The 17,876-nt window shown below is 37.6% G+C and overlaps 1 protein-coding gene across 1 annotated transcript in view; it reads left to right on the forward strand.

The window, feature by feature from the left end:
• Positions 1-17,876, forward strand: part of LOC130082479 (LHFPL tetraspan subfamily member 7 protein) — a 171,188-nt gene that overhangs the window by 38,195 nt on the left and 115,117 nt on the right. Inside the window, exon 2 of the mRNA XM_056247330.1 lies at positions 11,192-11,330. Coding sequence (XP_056103305.1) covers positions 11,192-11,330 — 139 coding nt within the window. The remainder of the gene's footprint in view (positions 1-11,191; positions 11,331-17,876) is intronic.

Consider the following 17,876-nt stretch of genomic DNA (forward strand, 5'->3'; position numbering starts at 1 on the left):
CGGGATCATTACACTTTTATATTTGACTCACCATATTATGGGATAAAAAAAAAACTATTCTGTTATTCAAAAAGTCACTCATTTAAAATTTTGCTCTCTTGATGTAGAAAAAAGAATGTTATTGATCAATTAATCAATGCTAATTGCATAGTTCACCCAAAAATGAATGAATGAAAGTTAAGAAAAGTACAAATCCCATGTATTGAACACAAAACATTTCTTTCAGTAAATCAGTCAGAATGCATGGATAGGATGAAAATATTTTGGAGAACAAGAAGAGGGGGGAGCGAATGTTTTGGAGCACAGTCTCACATGAGAAGTGATGTTTATGAAGGTCTGTTACGGCACTAATGGGGGCTGTCTTTGATGAGACACTACAGGGGGAGAAAGTGAGAGAGCTGTCATGCCAGGGACAGACACTTATAGTGATTGGTGTTGCCATTACCCCTCAGAACAGGAGATGAGCGAGAGGTAAAACACAGTGGAGGGCTGCTAAGAACAGATGCTCATATGTTACTCTGCATGCATGAGGTAATGACTAACCCATGCTGGTCAGGACACTTTAGTACAGCGTGAAGTAGTTTACTAATGTGATGTTTTTTAGTGGCCTACTTGAGATGCACCCTGTTACAGCTAATTTCTATCATTTGCCATGTGTTTAAAGGGGTTATATCGTTTTGAATCAAATCATCCTTGATCTGAAGAGAGGAGTTGCATAATTTTCCCCTGAACCCACAGAGCATCTGTGTTTTCTCTAGCTCCAAGATACCATTCCAAACCATTGTCATTCTTTGGAGTTTCTAAAGCAAGACACCTTAATAGGGTAAAACTTCTAACTAATAGATATAACCATAATTTCCAAGTTGATTAATCACAATACGGTAAGACAGACGGTTGTTTTCTGAAATGTTATGTCTAAATATGCAACTGAGGCATTATATATTCTAATATGCACAATTAGCATACGTCTTGTGATGAATTTGACAGAATGTGTAGTTTCTTATAATTATTTTCTCTAGTTACACAGAAATTGGTTTCCATCATAGCGTGACCTTTCTCCTTCGCAATGCACGTCATTAACATTAGCAAATCTGAACATTGGATAAAGCCATGTTTAGAATTTTTGTTTAATTTTGTTAGAGGTAGGCTAAAGGTTTTTACAAAGGGTATTTATCTCTCTATAAATACTGTCAATAGCCATCAATTTTCATGTTTTTTTTAAAGTGATACATATATGATAGATGAATAAACCCCTCAGTGAAAACCTTCCGAATATAGATAGGAATAAAACTAAAGTTTGGTGTACAGTATGTAAGTGCTACTGAAATGTATGTATGGCTCTGCGGATAAGAGAAAACTTATTTTAAAAATAAGCTTTGCAATTGAAATGTACAGAAGCAAATAGATCAAAAGTAATAAAACACATATTTAAAATGTGTTTTTTGGATGTTTTCTTTCCATTAGTCCGAAGAAGACATGTTATGGAAGCAAAATATCCCCAAATATCAAAATTGATCAGTGCATGAAAAGTAAGTTCCCCAGTAAATCTGCCTTTTTTCCTAGATGTTCTCTTCCACTAGTGTGATCATCTGAACCCCAAATAGCGCATCAGTATTTTTCTCCATTTGTACATTGGATCCTGAACTATAAAAAAATACTAAAACTCCAAACACTTTTTTTTTTTTTTACTTTGAAGATTGCTCTGTGCCTCAAGGAAGAGGTGCATGCAATAGTTGTCTGAATTCTTACAGGAAGGACAATAGGGAAAACGGGATTTATAGAGTTCCAACATGGGCAAAATCACTAAATGTTGGTTTTGATTTTTCACTCTGCCAAGACTTGGTCAATTCTTGCAAATCTTTATAAGAGGATGTTTTCTATAGTTTTAATTTAATAGATTAAACAAATAATTTGAGTGAGTTTATGTGGGTTTGAGCTTGATTGTGAGAAAATGAAAGTATATTGGAGCTTAATGTTCTTGAGGGCTGAAGGACTTTATCATTAAGTGAGAGTCTGAGCTCTAACACACCTCCCTCTTAATTGGCACTTCCCGCTTCGTCTCTTAACTTCAGCTAAGCCAGATTTGGATCTGATCCACACACACACACACACACAGTTCACATATATGAGAAAATACTTCACCATGGTAACAAGACAGCTTCAACCTTGATCTTGATTTTCAGTCTGTATGTCTAGTAAATCAAGTGCAAATTCCGTCGAATATAAAACCCTCACAGAATAATAAGCCTTATCTTTTTGTTACTGCTGCAGTCCTCATTCATTGACAAGTGAGGGTGATGTTGGTGACATTTGGGTCTTTGAAATGAATTTGATTGTTGGATGAACCATTCCAGTTATTTCACATAATTTTCCACCCCTTAAAGAAATAGCTCACCCACATGAAGTTTCTGTCATCATTTACACAGCCTTATGCCATTTCAAATTCAATGACAAAGTAAGGAGAGGTTTTCCAGGTTTTTCGACCTGTACTTTTGTAAAAATGAAAAAGGCAATGCAGTGATCAATGGCTGTCAAGCACTATAAATTTAGTATATACGGTATAACTTGTGCACAAAATTCTTCGGTACTTTCCTGTTAATCGGACCCCACGATGGCCTACCCCTAACCCCGCCCCTAAACCTACCCATCACTGGGGTTAAGACCAATCAGGGACGATGGCCTACCCCTAACCCCGCCCCTAAACCTGCCCGTCACTGGGGTTAAGACCAATCAGGGACGATGGCCTACCCCTAACCCCGCCCCTAAACCTACCCGTCACTAGGGTTCAGACCAATCAGGGATGACTATAGTTCCGAAATGGTATATGGTGGGGTCCGGATATAAAGGTGTGTTCAACCCTGGTGCGATTGCTCTGTTAGTGCGGTTCATTTGAATAAGTGTGAACACTGCCATCTGAACCCTGGTGTGCGCCAAACAACCAAACTGAACCCTGGTGAACACCTTTTCAGGGGGTCACAGTCCACTTCCAAACAAACTCTGGTGCGGTTCGACTGCAAAATGAAAGCAACATGGACCAAAGACATATAAATGAACCCAAAACATTCACAAAGGAACAACAAAACAAAACAACAAAGGACTGAATGCTCAAGCATACCTACATTGCCCAATTACACCGTCTCTTTATAGCAGATCTTCATTTGTGTTCGCAACAGAGGAATTCCTGCCGCTGTTTTGCTCAACACATTTTAGGCTTTTTGTAAGTTCTCAGCTGGTAAAAAATACCATCATATGGAGTCGGACGCACATACAACAAGCACATTTAGCACACGGCATTGCTTTGAATGTTTCGGTAAGTTATCCATTATACATCGTAAAAGATGTCCAATCAGGTTTTGACCTTATCTATATGCGTTTAATATCTTTAGGTTTGTTGTTAAAAATGACATTGTGAACGCCAAGCAAACCAGGACTAAATGTATCAATTTCTTTTTTGATCAAGACCAAACGAACTAAGAGAACCAAACAGAAGGTCTTCTGAAGACACACATTAGCATTTGCCTGCTTTAAGAACGCAGGTTTACAGCGAATAATGACATATTTTGAATATATGAATTTGTAGAATATTTGTTTTAATTTGAAAAGTAGTATATTATAATACTTATTGATAAATGTCTAAGATTGATTGATTATTAACCATGACAATTATCAATATCAGTTCATCCCCTTAAAGGTACAATATGCAGGATTTTTCGCCACCAGGGGTCGCTAACCTCTTACAATAACAAAGGTGTATATTAATGACGTATATTCCGCATTAAGCGGAATTATGGATCTTGTCGTCAAGCTGATGGATCTTTTTATGGATGAGTGAATACATTGATGTTTTAACATGACTGTGGTATGAAGCAGGGGACGATTGCTAGACGTATACCAGTGCCACACGCAACGCGAGTCCCACGGATATAAAGGAATATATAAAGAAATACCGAACAACCCGCAAGTGCTGAATTACTACTCACACAGGTCAGTTTGGTTGGTTAAAATTGCAATTTTCTCACGATTTACAAATAGTTGGAAACATTTGGGATATTGTAAGTAATAAACTTAACAAAATATATAACATTGGCCTAGTGGTTTTTGGATATTTCACTGCAAAAATCCTGCATATTGTACCTTTAACTGACAAAATCCTGGCAAAAAACTTCACTACCCATAATCTTGGAAAGAGATCTGATCTGATATGGAAATGGCAATCAAGCCACAGAAAATGAGAAGTAACCGCCCATTCCCATAAAGCATTGCAAGTTATGTTGTCAAATTGTAATCAAATGTTTCCCTGCATTCTCAAACATCTTGTATGTTTGTATATACATTAAAACATTTTACAATAAACGCCAAATATATTGTATTTTATACTGTTCTTAGTGAGATGAGTAATTCATTCACTCTTAAAAGAACGTACGCATTTTTCCTTTTGTTCATTGCTTTGAAAAAAAGGTTGTAATCTTTGGTTCAAGGCATTGAATATTATTTTATTTTTGGATGAAATTGGAATTGGAAGTTTCTGCAGTTGTGCAAGTTCAGAGTCTTGTCACGTTATTTTTTTTCTCTGTGCCCTACAGAATTCACAGAGGACAACATCCATTTTTCCTCGACTTGAATCAAATTAGCATGCAAATGAATGTTTTGTGAGGTGCATCATGTGATGAATTTGACAGAATGTGTAGTTTCTTATAATCATTTTCTCTAGTTACACAGAAATTGGTTTCCATCATAGCGTGACCTCTCTCCTTCACAATGCACTTCCTCTGCAGTGCTGTTTGCAGTGTGTAGAGGCAAATAATTAGCATTTATTTAGGGAACTGGTTGGGGTTGCACCAGCCATTCATAAATTCTTACTTAAATTGGAACATTAAGTCCACACTAGAGGGTTAGTAACTACTAGCTACTGTCCTTTATTTGTTCTCAGGGGAGAACGTAGCTAGTAGGTCGTAAGCTCTCTGTAAAGTAATGCGTAGTCGCATCATATGACGTTTACCCTCAATATTCCAATATCAGCCTTCAAATGCATTAGCAGAAGTTGTTGAAATGCTGTGAATTTCAGGTGGTTCTTCATAGTGCAACCGGCCCCTGCTCTCTGAGAAAGGTTGCGCTGTAAGGAGCCATTTTTCTTGTAAATGAACAGCAGCTGGAGTTTGGAAAGTTTTGTGTATGTATTGTGTGCATATGCTGTATATGATGAAGTTTCAGAAGTACAATGAAGGACACTTTGTAATCATGGATTTTAAATTGTAGTGTCTGAACAGAAGCATAATCTTTAATTAGTTGTGGCAAAAGCCAGAGCAGAAATGTCAAACTAATTAAGGAGAATTGAATTCTGGGCAGTGTGTTGATACAGTAAGGTCTTTGAGGAATGCATGAAATTAGTCATATTTACCAAAGCTGATTGTTCATGCGTGCACATGAAATTGTTTGCACTAAATATTGTACAAATTACATTGGCATGATTGGTGCATTACAAATGCAAAGCTGTTCCGCTAAAACAAAACGAGTAAGAATGCAAATGGTTAAGCTGTGTATTAACATTACAATAGGTGAGGCTCACTCTTTACATTATCAGCTCTTTTTTATTTTCTTCTTTTTTTGTCTATTATATCTTTGGGGGCTTTGAACTTTATTTTTATACGGTAAATGAAAATATTACAAGAAGTTATGGAGAGATACAACGAGCACATTTACATGCACATCAATAAGCTGATATCTCACTAATATAAGCTCATTGAAATAACCCATTGTCCCGGTGTACCTTCTAACCAATAACCGGTAGCGGAAGTTGTTCACAAGATTAATAAATCAGGTTATGTCGCGGATGGGTAGTGACGTCAAAACATAATCATTCGTGTATCTGACTGAGTATTCAATTTGATATGTCAGTTGTGAAGCATTAATAACAAAAGAGTGTTCCAACGTGTAAACGAGACTCATGTATTATCCATATTATCCTCTCATGCACTTAAAGATGGGGTATTTTGACTGTACCACTTTTACTGCGGCTGCACGAGATGAGAACACATTTTTATCATTTCTTGGGTCAAGAATGTGTCAGAGTTTGCGATATACTTCCTCCTCCTTTACTGCGAAACGCTCGCTTTGTCTGGAAGCGCTAAAATCTGCTGGAAGGAGGACACTTTCCTGTCACATATCACACATGCGCACTTCAAGAAGCTGACAGAACAAGTTCATGTGTTTGTATGCGAAATCAGGTTAAGGGGCAGAAATCTAGCTGTGTCGATCGGTTTATGCTTAAGCTGTTCATGACCTCACTCCGATAAAGGTTAAAACACTGTGACTACATGCATTCTCGGCTTATTAAGCATAATCGGGTTAAAGGGATAGTTCACACAAAAATTTCAATTTTGTCATCATTTAATCTCCCTCATGTTGTTCCAAACCGGTATGAGTTTCATTGTTCTGTTAAACATAAAAGAAGATCTTTTGAAGAATGTTGGTAACCAGACAGTTGACGTTAACCATTGACTTCCATAGGAAAAAAAAAATACTATGGAAGTCAGTGGCTACTGTCAACTGTTTGGTTACCCACATTTTTCACTCTTATCTTCTTTTGTGTTCAACAGAAGAAAGAAACTCACACAGGCTTGGAACAACATGAGGGAGATTATGTGAAATGAACTATCCCTTTAAGAACGTGCATGTAAACGCATATGAAGTGGGATATACCTGAATCTGCCTCTCCTACAGGATAATAATCTCCCTCCACCTGTATGACTCCCTCTCTTCTGTGGAACATAAAAGAAGATAATGTGAGTGTTTTTGTGTCCAAACAATGGAAGTCAATGGTAACCAAAACTGAACATTCTTCAAAGTAAGGCATACAGGTTTCCAATAATATGAGGGTAATTACAGTTTTTTTTTGAATTGCTAAAACACATTTCTTGAAACCATCACACACTTTCTCAAAACCTTAAACACAAAACCAACTTTTCAAACCACATTCACAGAACCTCTGACTCTTCTGGCAAAATCAAACAATTGCCTCAAAACCATTTTATCTGTGCTCAAAATCAAACATTGCTCTCAGATCACACACACAGCGAGTCAAAATTATAAACACTACAGATCATTCATTAGACACTACATCAAAAAAAGAAGAACACAGAATCCAAAGCATGTAGTTACAGAAAAAAGTTATATTGTTATATATCTGTTATATTGTAACAAAGTAAACAAATTTTGCAATTATGTACAAAAGTGTAGTAATCACAACTTACAGTAGTAAGGTGAATGAATTGTATACTGTATCCACTGATAGAATATTGAATGTCTGTAAATTCACCACTTGCATAATGTGAAAATACAGTGACCCAACTGCAAAAGCCAAAAAGGTTACAGTAAAAAAACTCTCAATGAAAAGCATGTTACGGTAAAGTACACCCAGAAGAGTAGAGCAACTGCAAAATTAAGGTCAGTGAGAGAGATTGATTCTGCTTCAGCATCACGTCTTCATGTTGGTCCGGCCGGAGGAGTTTCTCCACATCTCAGACTCTAGCTATGTTTCCATCCACACGTTTTTATCCGCATTAAGTGATATCGAATGAAAAATGCCTTATGGAAACAGTAAAATTAGATTGAATTTCATGAATATCGACTCAAAGGAAATACGATCGGTCTCATCGGATTTTATCTTGATCGATATACGGCTTATGCGATAAACGCGGATGGAAACGTTATTATGGTGCGATCCATTTTGCCTAGTAAAACTTTGTTCGCAAATGTTGGCTTGAATGTTGTGCAATTCGGTGAGAAAATGAATGGAAACACCTTAACATGTCTCAGATCAATTCAATATACCAATTTGATCGCAAAACAGCATGTGACGTCATTACGCACAGGTTTTTATCTGCTTTAAAGCCGTTTGATGGAAACACACTTTCACCAGCTTTATTCGCATGAGGTTTTTTTACCGAACTTCAGATAATTCGCTTGACAAGTGAATGCAAACATGGCTAATGTCAATCAACATTCAGTGCAATATTTAGAGTAAATTGTGGGACTCTGAACTGACTTGTATAATGTACAGTTGGTTTGGTCACATCATTAGAAATAAGTGTAAACAATTTTGAGTCGTTGTGTGCAAACGACGACAACTGTGTTGCAGTTGTATTTAACTTTCGCCTACCTGTGTTTAGCATTTTGAATCAGAAGTGCATCACAGTGCAAAATGTGTTTTAGTGAGTGAGAATGTGTTTAGAGTTTTGAAAAAAGAGTGCATGAGATTTGCAAACAGTGTTTTAACTACCGGTACCTGAACTTGTTTAATGTTTTACAGAAAGAGTGATTTATTCGACAAATCGGTTTAGACTATTGAGAATTTGGTTCAGAGAATGGGGTTTAGTGTTTTAGCAATTCAGAAAAACTGTAAATGATGATGACCCCTCTTTCAACATTAGAGAATGAAATATTTTGGCCATATTATCATCCATTAGATGAAAAATCGAAAGTTTGATCGCTTTGAAAAGTAACAGTGCACTTGGCAAGCACCACTAATTAGTATTGACCTCAGGAAGTACATTTCTGTTTCCTAGCCATACGTGCACTATATACATTAGAGATGAAATATGCATACTGCTTGTTTAACTTATGAGCATCATCAACATTCCTGTCATAGACTGCCTATTTATGATTTTCCAGGGTACCATTTAGTTCTGGATCTGATCTGTTGCAGCCCTAATATGTCTCTATTAGTTGTAATGAAACACGGTAATGTTTGACAGCACAGTGGGCAAGAGCTCATTTCATCTAAAGGCTTCAAAGATGGCAAGATCAAGAGATGGCGCTGAGAAAACTAGACGTTTCTATGAATATATGAATACCATTTAAAGGGGAATGAGTTCAGTTTGAAGGAAATATGTTTCCGCCGAGTGTCTGGCGTTTCACTTCTGCGTTATTAGATTTTTTTCCCCCTTTCTAGTGCAGGCGTTTCATTATTGTAAAGGATGTTGTAATGTTGTCATCAACACAAACCAGTCATAATTACTACAAATGTTATCATTACCATTAGAAAAACTGCGATGCTTCAGATATCACCTATGAATCTGCCATCTCGTCTCCATTTGCGTTCCGTTCTTCGCCAAGGAAAATGAAGTCGCTATAGTTGGTGCATTTGTATTAATATATACATTTTGTGTATGTATATGTGTATTGCTCTTGCAAGAGATCAGCTGATAGCTTTTTAACAGATTTTTTTGATACTGCAGTTCTGTGTGTGGAAATAATATGGGGTATTTGAAAGCCCAAGCTGATCTAATGAAGAGGCATCACACTGTCAGAATGAAAACCTCAGTTTGAAATCTTGAATGCTTCTCACTGAAAAGCATCCACCTGTGACCCACCTCTACAGAAAGACTGCTTTTGTTTTCTGCAGGAGACCGTCATGGTCATTCCTTTGAAGCCACCATAAAAAATAAAATTGACAATACACATTTTTTAATGGAATATTGCAGTATCTATTGTAAATGATTTATCCATGCACATTTTTTATTTATTTTTGTGCCCTCGTGAGTTTTAATCAAAATAACTTCCCCTCCTTCTTGTAGCAACATCTCTTCTCTTCTCTTTTCAATTCCTAATTGAAAAAATCAAGTCCTGCCCTACATTTTCTCTTGTTCAAGACGACACTTTACATAGCTTTACATTGTGTGTACAAAAGACTATGACAACTTCTGTTTCATGTCGATAAAAAAAAAAAAAAACTTTCTATGATAACCATAGTTTACGCAATGGAATTTTAAAAAATGTATTAATACTAGAATACTTTTTATTTAATGCATGACTTCGAGCCATAGGGTGGTACTACAACTACATAACCCTACAACTTTGATGAAACCATCAGAATATGAGAAAATTATTTTATGTTTTTTAAATATTTTAAAAATGAGGGAAGAACAAAACACTTAACTTGGTTAACATTTTTATCTGACAAAATGATTTGGCATTAAAAGGAAAACTACAGTTACAGTACAAAACAAAATGCATACAAAAACAAAAAGCTCACAGTAAAAAGCATACATTGACTACACAGTTATTAATATTTCGTTGGTCCTCTCTCTTTTTTTTTTTTTTTTGCATGTGCTTATAATTTCTTTGTATGACAGCCTGGCCAAAAATGATGTCCACACATGTTTCATTGCGTTATCACAAATAAACACTTGACTCCAAGCACAACTACGCAATATGCCTACAAAAATCATTAACACATTATTAATAATATTTGAATAAAGGGTGAAGATGCCAATTTTCCTTGGCCGGACATCACTTTTGGCCACTACTGTATGTGTATTATTTTTGTATATTTATATTTTATGTGCATGCGTACATTTTATATGTGTATATTATACATTCAGCCTATTTTTTTTAACGTTGTTTGCACCAGAATTTCCCCACCTCCAAAACTGCAATGATAACACTTTGTTGAATGATGTATGATCTTTTGAAATGATTTAGATTTTCAGATGTAAGGTAAATGGTAAAAGTCTGGTTCAACAGAAACATCTAAGCTTTAAGTTACAGTTATTACCCAAATCTATATGTGCACAGATCAATAATGCATGATGTCAGAGTGTGTTGCCTCATATGCTTATACGGATTACATTAGAGTTAGATCAATTGCCTGATTTTGATATGCACCCTCCATGTTTTTGTTTTAGGGATTGTGCAGCAAGCTCTTTAAGTACTGAGTCTTGTGCCATAGTCTTATAAATGCATGGCATCACCTGCTGCCTGCACTAACAAATAGTATATGCACAAATGTTAAATAAAAAACGGACTATTATACTGACTAAAAGCTTGATGCTGGTCGCTATTCACTGCCATTACTGTATATGGAGTGCCAGCTGGACATTTAAAAAAAAGAAGCTCCTTTTGTGGTCCATAAAAGAAAGGAAAAAGTTCTAATATGTACCATTTAGGCACTAATGTACACTTCTGGTACAAATACGTACAGTACCTTTAAGGTACTAATATGCGCACCTTTGGTACAAATGTGTACCTTTTGAAAGGGTACAGCGTCAGTGACATCTTTTCTACCTTTTGTATCTCTTTAAAACCGTTCTCTGCAAAAATTAACTCATTTATTGGGAACAGAATCAAATCAAGTCTGAACTCCTCTAAAAGCAGCAGTATCTGTAAGTGTTGTGCATTGTGTGTGTTCCAGACGAGTGCAGTGCTGTGTTCAGGTGGATGTGCTCTGCTGGCGGTCAGCTCCCTGCTGGCCATCATCACCATCTTCCTGCCCGGTGGAGCCTGGGAGAGGAGGATCTGCACATTGGCAGGATACATGCAGATGGCTGCAGGTTAGTGTCCAGCTTACTATCTGACCTCTGATCAGCTCTTAAACGCCAACCCTTAGAGGAACCATGCTGAGTAGCATTACATGACTGATCCTATAGTCAGTTAAACCCTAATCCGAGCTTGAGACGGGACCCCCATAGACCATCTGAGGTAGGCCTATACTGCACACAGAAACGGCAAGAGCTTACCAAAATCTATGCAAGACTTGTAAAACCCCAACATATCTCTTTCCCACACTTTGAAGAATGGCTTGACTTTTCCCTTTGGATACACACACACACAACAGCAGGGATCTTCAGAAAGGAGCAGAGACCTTCCTTCTCTCACCTCCCGCTCTAATACCATGTGATACACTCTGGAGCTCTGCTAACTGCTTTGGGCGTAACATCTGAATTCTGTTGTGTTCACATTTGAAGTGTATTGTTCATTTTTTGGCAGAGCAGGGGAGGAATGATACAATTTGATATGCCGTGATATGAAGCACTTTAAGCTGAATTTGGGTGCTGTTTCATATTAGAAATGCAAAGATTCATGTTTCACCTTCATTAAATTGCATGAAGGAGTTTATTCAAACACTATTTGCAATCCAGATCCCTTCTGGGGGAAATAACAGGTTAAGCTGGTTTCTGCAATATGGTTGCTGGTCCAAGGTGGTCTGCCAGTTCAAATCAACCTATCTAAAGGCTGTGACACATCAAGCCAAAGTTAGGCCAGTGTTCTACAGTTCTACACGGTCAGCACAATAGGCACCCTGTTGGCATGTCCAATTGAGCCTGTTGAATCGTTATTGCACTCTAAAAAATGCTGGGTTGTTTGGGTCAACTTTGGGTCAAATATGGACAAACCCAAATGTTGGTTTAAAAATGTAATTTAAAAATGTAACCCAACGGTTAGGCTAGTCCATATTTGACCCAAAGTTGGGTTGAAACAACCCAGCATTTTTTTAGAGTGTGGGCAGTAAATGAGAGAAATCTTTCTGGTGTGCGTTTTCCATACAACAACGTCACTCGCTGCTTAACTACCATAGTACGATGCATCGTTGAAGAAATCAACTAGCTAGTCATTACTGTTTCCCGAAACCTTATTGTCGCAAATTTGTCGTTCAACCACATTGGTTAATGTTGTTACGCAGGTGGTGGAGTAATAACTTCTTTTAATTAATCTGTTTGAGATCGAATTAATGCTAGATGACTTGCTGTAAATTACGGACATGGTATTTGAGGGCTAATTCTCTTTTTTTATCAGTTATTTTGCTTTACTTCCAGATTCAATCATAGGGTCGTTTTTACGTACTAGAGCATGTACGCACATGCACACTCTTCAAAAACGGTGCTTTAAATCTCTTGACTATCTAAAAGACAGAAATGACATCTGTATGTATTCGTAATAAAAGATATAGATTGTACTAAATGTTAGCTTGCTTATTTTGCTCATGATAAGGATGTATTAAGTCCATGTCATTCAAACAAGAAACTATGCTTCCTACCACCACACCTCGAGAGTTCAACATAGTGAACCAGTGCACGAGAAAAAAAAGAGAAAATGATGAAAGCAAGCAAACAATGAAGTCAAGATTGCACACAATGTTGAGCATTCCAAGATGCAAATATTTACGTAACAACATGGCCGCCTGGAATGAAGAAAGTAAAGACCAACTGACCAACATGATTTATATTTAAAATGGTATGCAAGCTTTTTGTTTAGTTCAATATCCACAATCCGAGTTTCGGTTTCCCTTTTTGAATGACTAATACAGACAGCTGAGCTGCCACCTGCTGATATAGACAGTTATCTCCTCTCATGCAGGCACACAATGTCTGTGCTAGTTGGCCATTGGCTGTTGTCTTTGTGGTGTGTTCAAGTGCAACCTTTTGACCGCTAACGCAGGCGACGTGAGACGACAACAAAGTCAACTTTCGTCTGCAATAGTTCTTTGATGTCGGTTTGGTGTGTCATGGGCTTAAAATAATCTACCTGGTTGACTTCGACCCTACCAGCTGGTAGTCCAGCCAGTCAACTAATCTGGACCAGCTTGGACCAACTATTGACTATAAATAATTCGTTTGGATCAGCTAGAAACCATCAGAAGCAAGATTTTGCAGGGTTGGCTTGCAAAAATGTGAATGTAATTAATGATTTTGGTTGCTATTTCCGAGACATTTCCTTTAAGGTCAATTCACACTGGACAGACAAATGCAAACAAACACGTTTGTTGGGTTTTGTTGGATCAGTGTGTTACCTCTGTCGGTGTCTGTTGACTTGGGTCAGGTTTTGTTTTCACCCGACATGTTCAATCAGTGTTTGTTGGTGTCTGTTGGGGCAGTGTGTATATGACAGTAATTTTTCATAAAATTCTAAATGCCGTTTGTCTGTGCGGTGTGAATTGGCCTTTATACACACACCCTCCATCATGATTATGCAGATATTTTCTGAACATGGAGAATTTTCAGACAAAACAGCCCATCCGTCTAAACGCACTTTGTTGCAGTGCACATCAGTGACAAAAGCTAAATTATTAAATAAAGAAAGAAGTGTTTGCTCTCAACGCAGGTTGCTAGGCAACAACCATCGGCTGAATGTTGTGATGGCACGATGAGGGCACTCAAAGATTTACTGGCCACAGTAAAAAGACAATTACAGCCCTTTAACACAGGTCAGCGGTTCAGGGGTGGCCACATGCCTCGTGCAGCGCTGGCCTTCATTCAACAGGCGAATACAGTGACAGTGACATGACGGGAAGGCCAAGTATGGTAACCCATACTCCTAATCTGTCCTCTGTATTTAACCCATTCAAGTTAGTACACACACACATAGGAGTAGTGAGTAGTAAACACACACACACCCAGAGCAGTGGGTAGCCATTTTGCTGTGGCGCCCGGGGAGTGATTGGGGTTTAGGTGTCTTGCTCAAGGGCACCTCAGCCATTTCCTGCAGGTATTGAGAATCGAACCCGCAACCTTCTGGTTAACAGTCTGACTTTTATAGATATACTTCTTAAAAAAACACCATACTGTATCTACTTGCAGAAAAGCAATGACAAGCACTTATGCTAAATAAATATGTTTATATGCAAGATACATGTATATTGGGAGCGCTGATTTCCAATTTGTCCTTGATATTTTTGAGGCCTTGGAAGGTTTTATTGGATGTGGGAATACTGTATATTTAAATGCTTGTTTTAATTAAGCCTTTGGGCTCTACATTGATCATTACAGAGAAACCTTAAATAATTTTAAACTAAGTAGCTCGCACTGATTTATATCCCTGTTCTAATTAGAAAGTAATGATATTTCCATAAAACTACTGTAATAATGGAGAATGTAAAAGGGCACAGGCTATAATGGACTGCATTGGTATTCTCTATGCATTGACTGAAGCATCTTTTCAAGGGGAAGACACTAGAAATCAACCTCATCTCAGATAGATGCCTTCATCCAAACAAACATGCTGTGTTCTTAAGAGGCTTTCAGCAAGTTTTCGTTCTAAACTGTTCGCCAAATAACCTTTTTGAAGAATGTTTTCTGCTGTAGTGGGAGAAAGTTTAGAAATTAATAAGCCTCTAAAGTTTGTGCATGTTTGCTTGAGGTCGAAAGACATTTAGTTGATGATTTTTAATATTTCATGTGCTGTTTTGCTCAATGAAAAGCGTTCTCTCATCATTGCTTTTAAAGTAGCAGTTATTTTCCATTAGTCAGACTGTCAAACTGAAATAAACTACAGTATAAAACAGATATAATTTGACTATAATGCTCCAGCTCAGTGATTCCCATCCAGGGGTCTGTGTACCTCAGGAGGGGGTTTTGAATTCACTGTTAGGTCTTTTTCAGGAAACGTTTCTCTACAACGGCCCCCTTAAAGGGTTTATTCACCCAAAAATGAAAATTATGTCATTAATGACTCACCCTCATGTCGTCCCAAGCCCGTAAGACCTCCGTTCATCTTCGGAACACAGTTTACGATATTTTAGATTTAGTCCGAGAGCTTTCTGTCTCTCCATTGTAAATGTATGTACGGTATACTGTCCTTGTCCAGAAAGGAAATAAAGACATCATCAAGTAGTCCATGTGACATCAGTGGGTTAGTTAGAATGTTTTGAAGCATCGAAAATACATTTTGGTCCAATAATAACAAAAACTACGACTTTATTCAGCATTGTATTCTCTTCCGGTTCTGTTGTGGATTCACGTTCACGAGTCCGCAGTGACGCCGCTGACGTAAGACGCTGCTGACGTGTGTCTGGTGCGTCCGTGTATTCGGGTTCAAATAAACATGGCTGGGCAAAAAATTGCAAGTCTTCCTCTGTGTCGAAATCCTTAGACATGTTTGCGAAGATGGTTTTGTTTACAGCGTGCGTCTCCCTCAGACTGTAAACGAAGCTCGGGCGCACCAGACACACGTCAGCAGCGTCTTACGTCAGCAGCGGCACTGAACGCGGATCCACAACAGAACCGGAAGACAATACAATGCTGAATAAAGTCGTAGTTTTTGTTATTTTTGGACCAAAATGTATTTTCGATGCTTCAAAACATTCTAACTAACCCACTGATGTCACATGGACTACTTTAATGAAGTCTCTATTTCCTTTCTGGACAAGTACAGTATACCGATACATTTTCAATGGAGGGACAGAAAACTGAATCTAAAATATCTTAAACTGTGTTCCGAAGATAAACGGAGGTCTTACGGGCTTGGGACGACATGAGGGCGAGTCATTAATGACATAATTTTAATTTTTGGGTGAACTAACCCTTTAACTGTTAAAACTTGTGAAAGACAAACAAGCTCAGCTGTCTTATTATAGGGAGCTACTTCATGAATCTTTTTTCATGGACAGTATCGGTTATTTTGTGTGAGTCATTAATGTCTGCTCTCGCATTAACATGCATACGTCATGGTACTCTCGCAAATGCAGTTTGGAGATTAATATTTTGTATATAAAGTGGTTATGTTTTTGTTTTTTTGCGCAAACAAAGCACTTGCATCGCATCATTAAAATTGAGGTTAATCCACTGGAGTCACATGGATTACTTTAATGATGTCTTCACTACCTTTCTGGGGCTTGAAAGTGGTAGTTGTGTAGCTGTTAGTGGAGGGACAGAAAGCTCTCAGATTTCATCAAAAAGATCTTCATTTGTGTTCCGAAGATGAACAAAAGTCTCACAGGTTTGGAATGACATGAGGGTGAGTAATTAATGACCTAATTTTCACTTTTGGGTGAATTAACCCTTTAATGAACCATATAGTGTTTAGAAATAATACATTTTTAAAGATAGATAATTTTTTTTTTTTACTTCAGACATGACTTGGCCTTCATAGACTTGAAACTTAACTTGGACTCTTTATAAATAACTTATAAACATGTCCTCTCTGTTGATCAAGATTTATTATTGGTTAGCTACTGATGTATCAGGTTGTCTTTCCTCTGTGCCCGTGTTTCCTGAATCCTCGTATGAAATCCTTCTTGCACTGATGCAATATAAACCATCTCATAAACATTGGAGAGTCTGCGGCTTTATCTACATTATGCCCCGCACAAGGGTAAGAAAAACATCTCAGTCTGGTTTGCAAACTCAATGTAATTTTAGAGCAGTGCACACAATAAGAAATTTTACATTCTGGTGTGTTCACTCCCCCCCCCTCTGTGTCTTTATAAACAGGTTATTTTATAGCTAAAATATGGATGCGAAGATCACAGGAGAGAGCGTTTGTTTGCTGATGTGAAATGAGGGAACTAAAGCATAATGGCCCTGTGAAAACAATGAAGGTATTATGCAGAGGAAATGATAGCAGACCTGCATTTAATTTGATGATGGCAACTTCACAGTTATTCACAACAAACAAGAGCCTCTTATGGCACTTGATGACTCATCTGTGTGTGTGTGTGTGTGTGTTAGCATTATTATGATATATGATGCACATGAAGTTTGAAAAAGTAATTTGCTTTGAAACAAACTGGAGTCCCTGATAAATTTATGCCCTTCTTCAATGCCGAACTTGTAAGACATCTGAGAGAATTTGCCTCGACTCAAAACTGAAAGGGTAAAAAGAAACAATAAATGATGTAAGATGTTTAGAGAGATGTCTTGATGGAAATATTGAGTTGCGTGATCTGCTTTCGGATGTTATTATTGGTTGAGCCATTTAATGGATGTCCGTCTGCACTCCTGTGTGAAATGAAATAGACGGTCACAAAACACAGTGTCTAGTGTGTCAAGCAGGGATGGTTGGTCTGTGTGTGTGTGTTCCTACTTAACCAAATTTTGACAAACTTTTACCCAAAAGTGAGCTAAACCCGACAAAATGTCAAAATATGTTAGGTTATAGTGTTTATACCCAGCTGTATGAAACAATAGAAGTCAATGGAATATTTGCCATTTAGCTAGCCAAGTAAATGTGTGTGTGTGTGTGTGTGTGTACTTAACTATATTTTGGGGACAAATTTGTACCCAGAAGTGACCAAAACCTGACAAAATCTCCAAAAATCTCACTTCAGGGACTTCCTCATTTGGAAATATGGTATAAAATAAAGTAATTAAAGTTTTTTTTTT

This window comes from Rhinichthys klamathensis, unplaced genomic scaffold (genome assembly GCF_029890125.1).
Source record: "Rhinichthys klamathensis goyatoka isolate OS25496 unplaced genomic scaffold, OSU_Roscu_1.1 h1tg000046l_1, whole genome shotgun sequence".
NCBI lineage: Eukaryota > Metazoa > Chordata > Actinopteri > Cypriniformes > Leuciscidae > Rhinichthys > Rhinichthys klamathensis.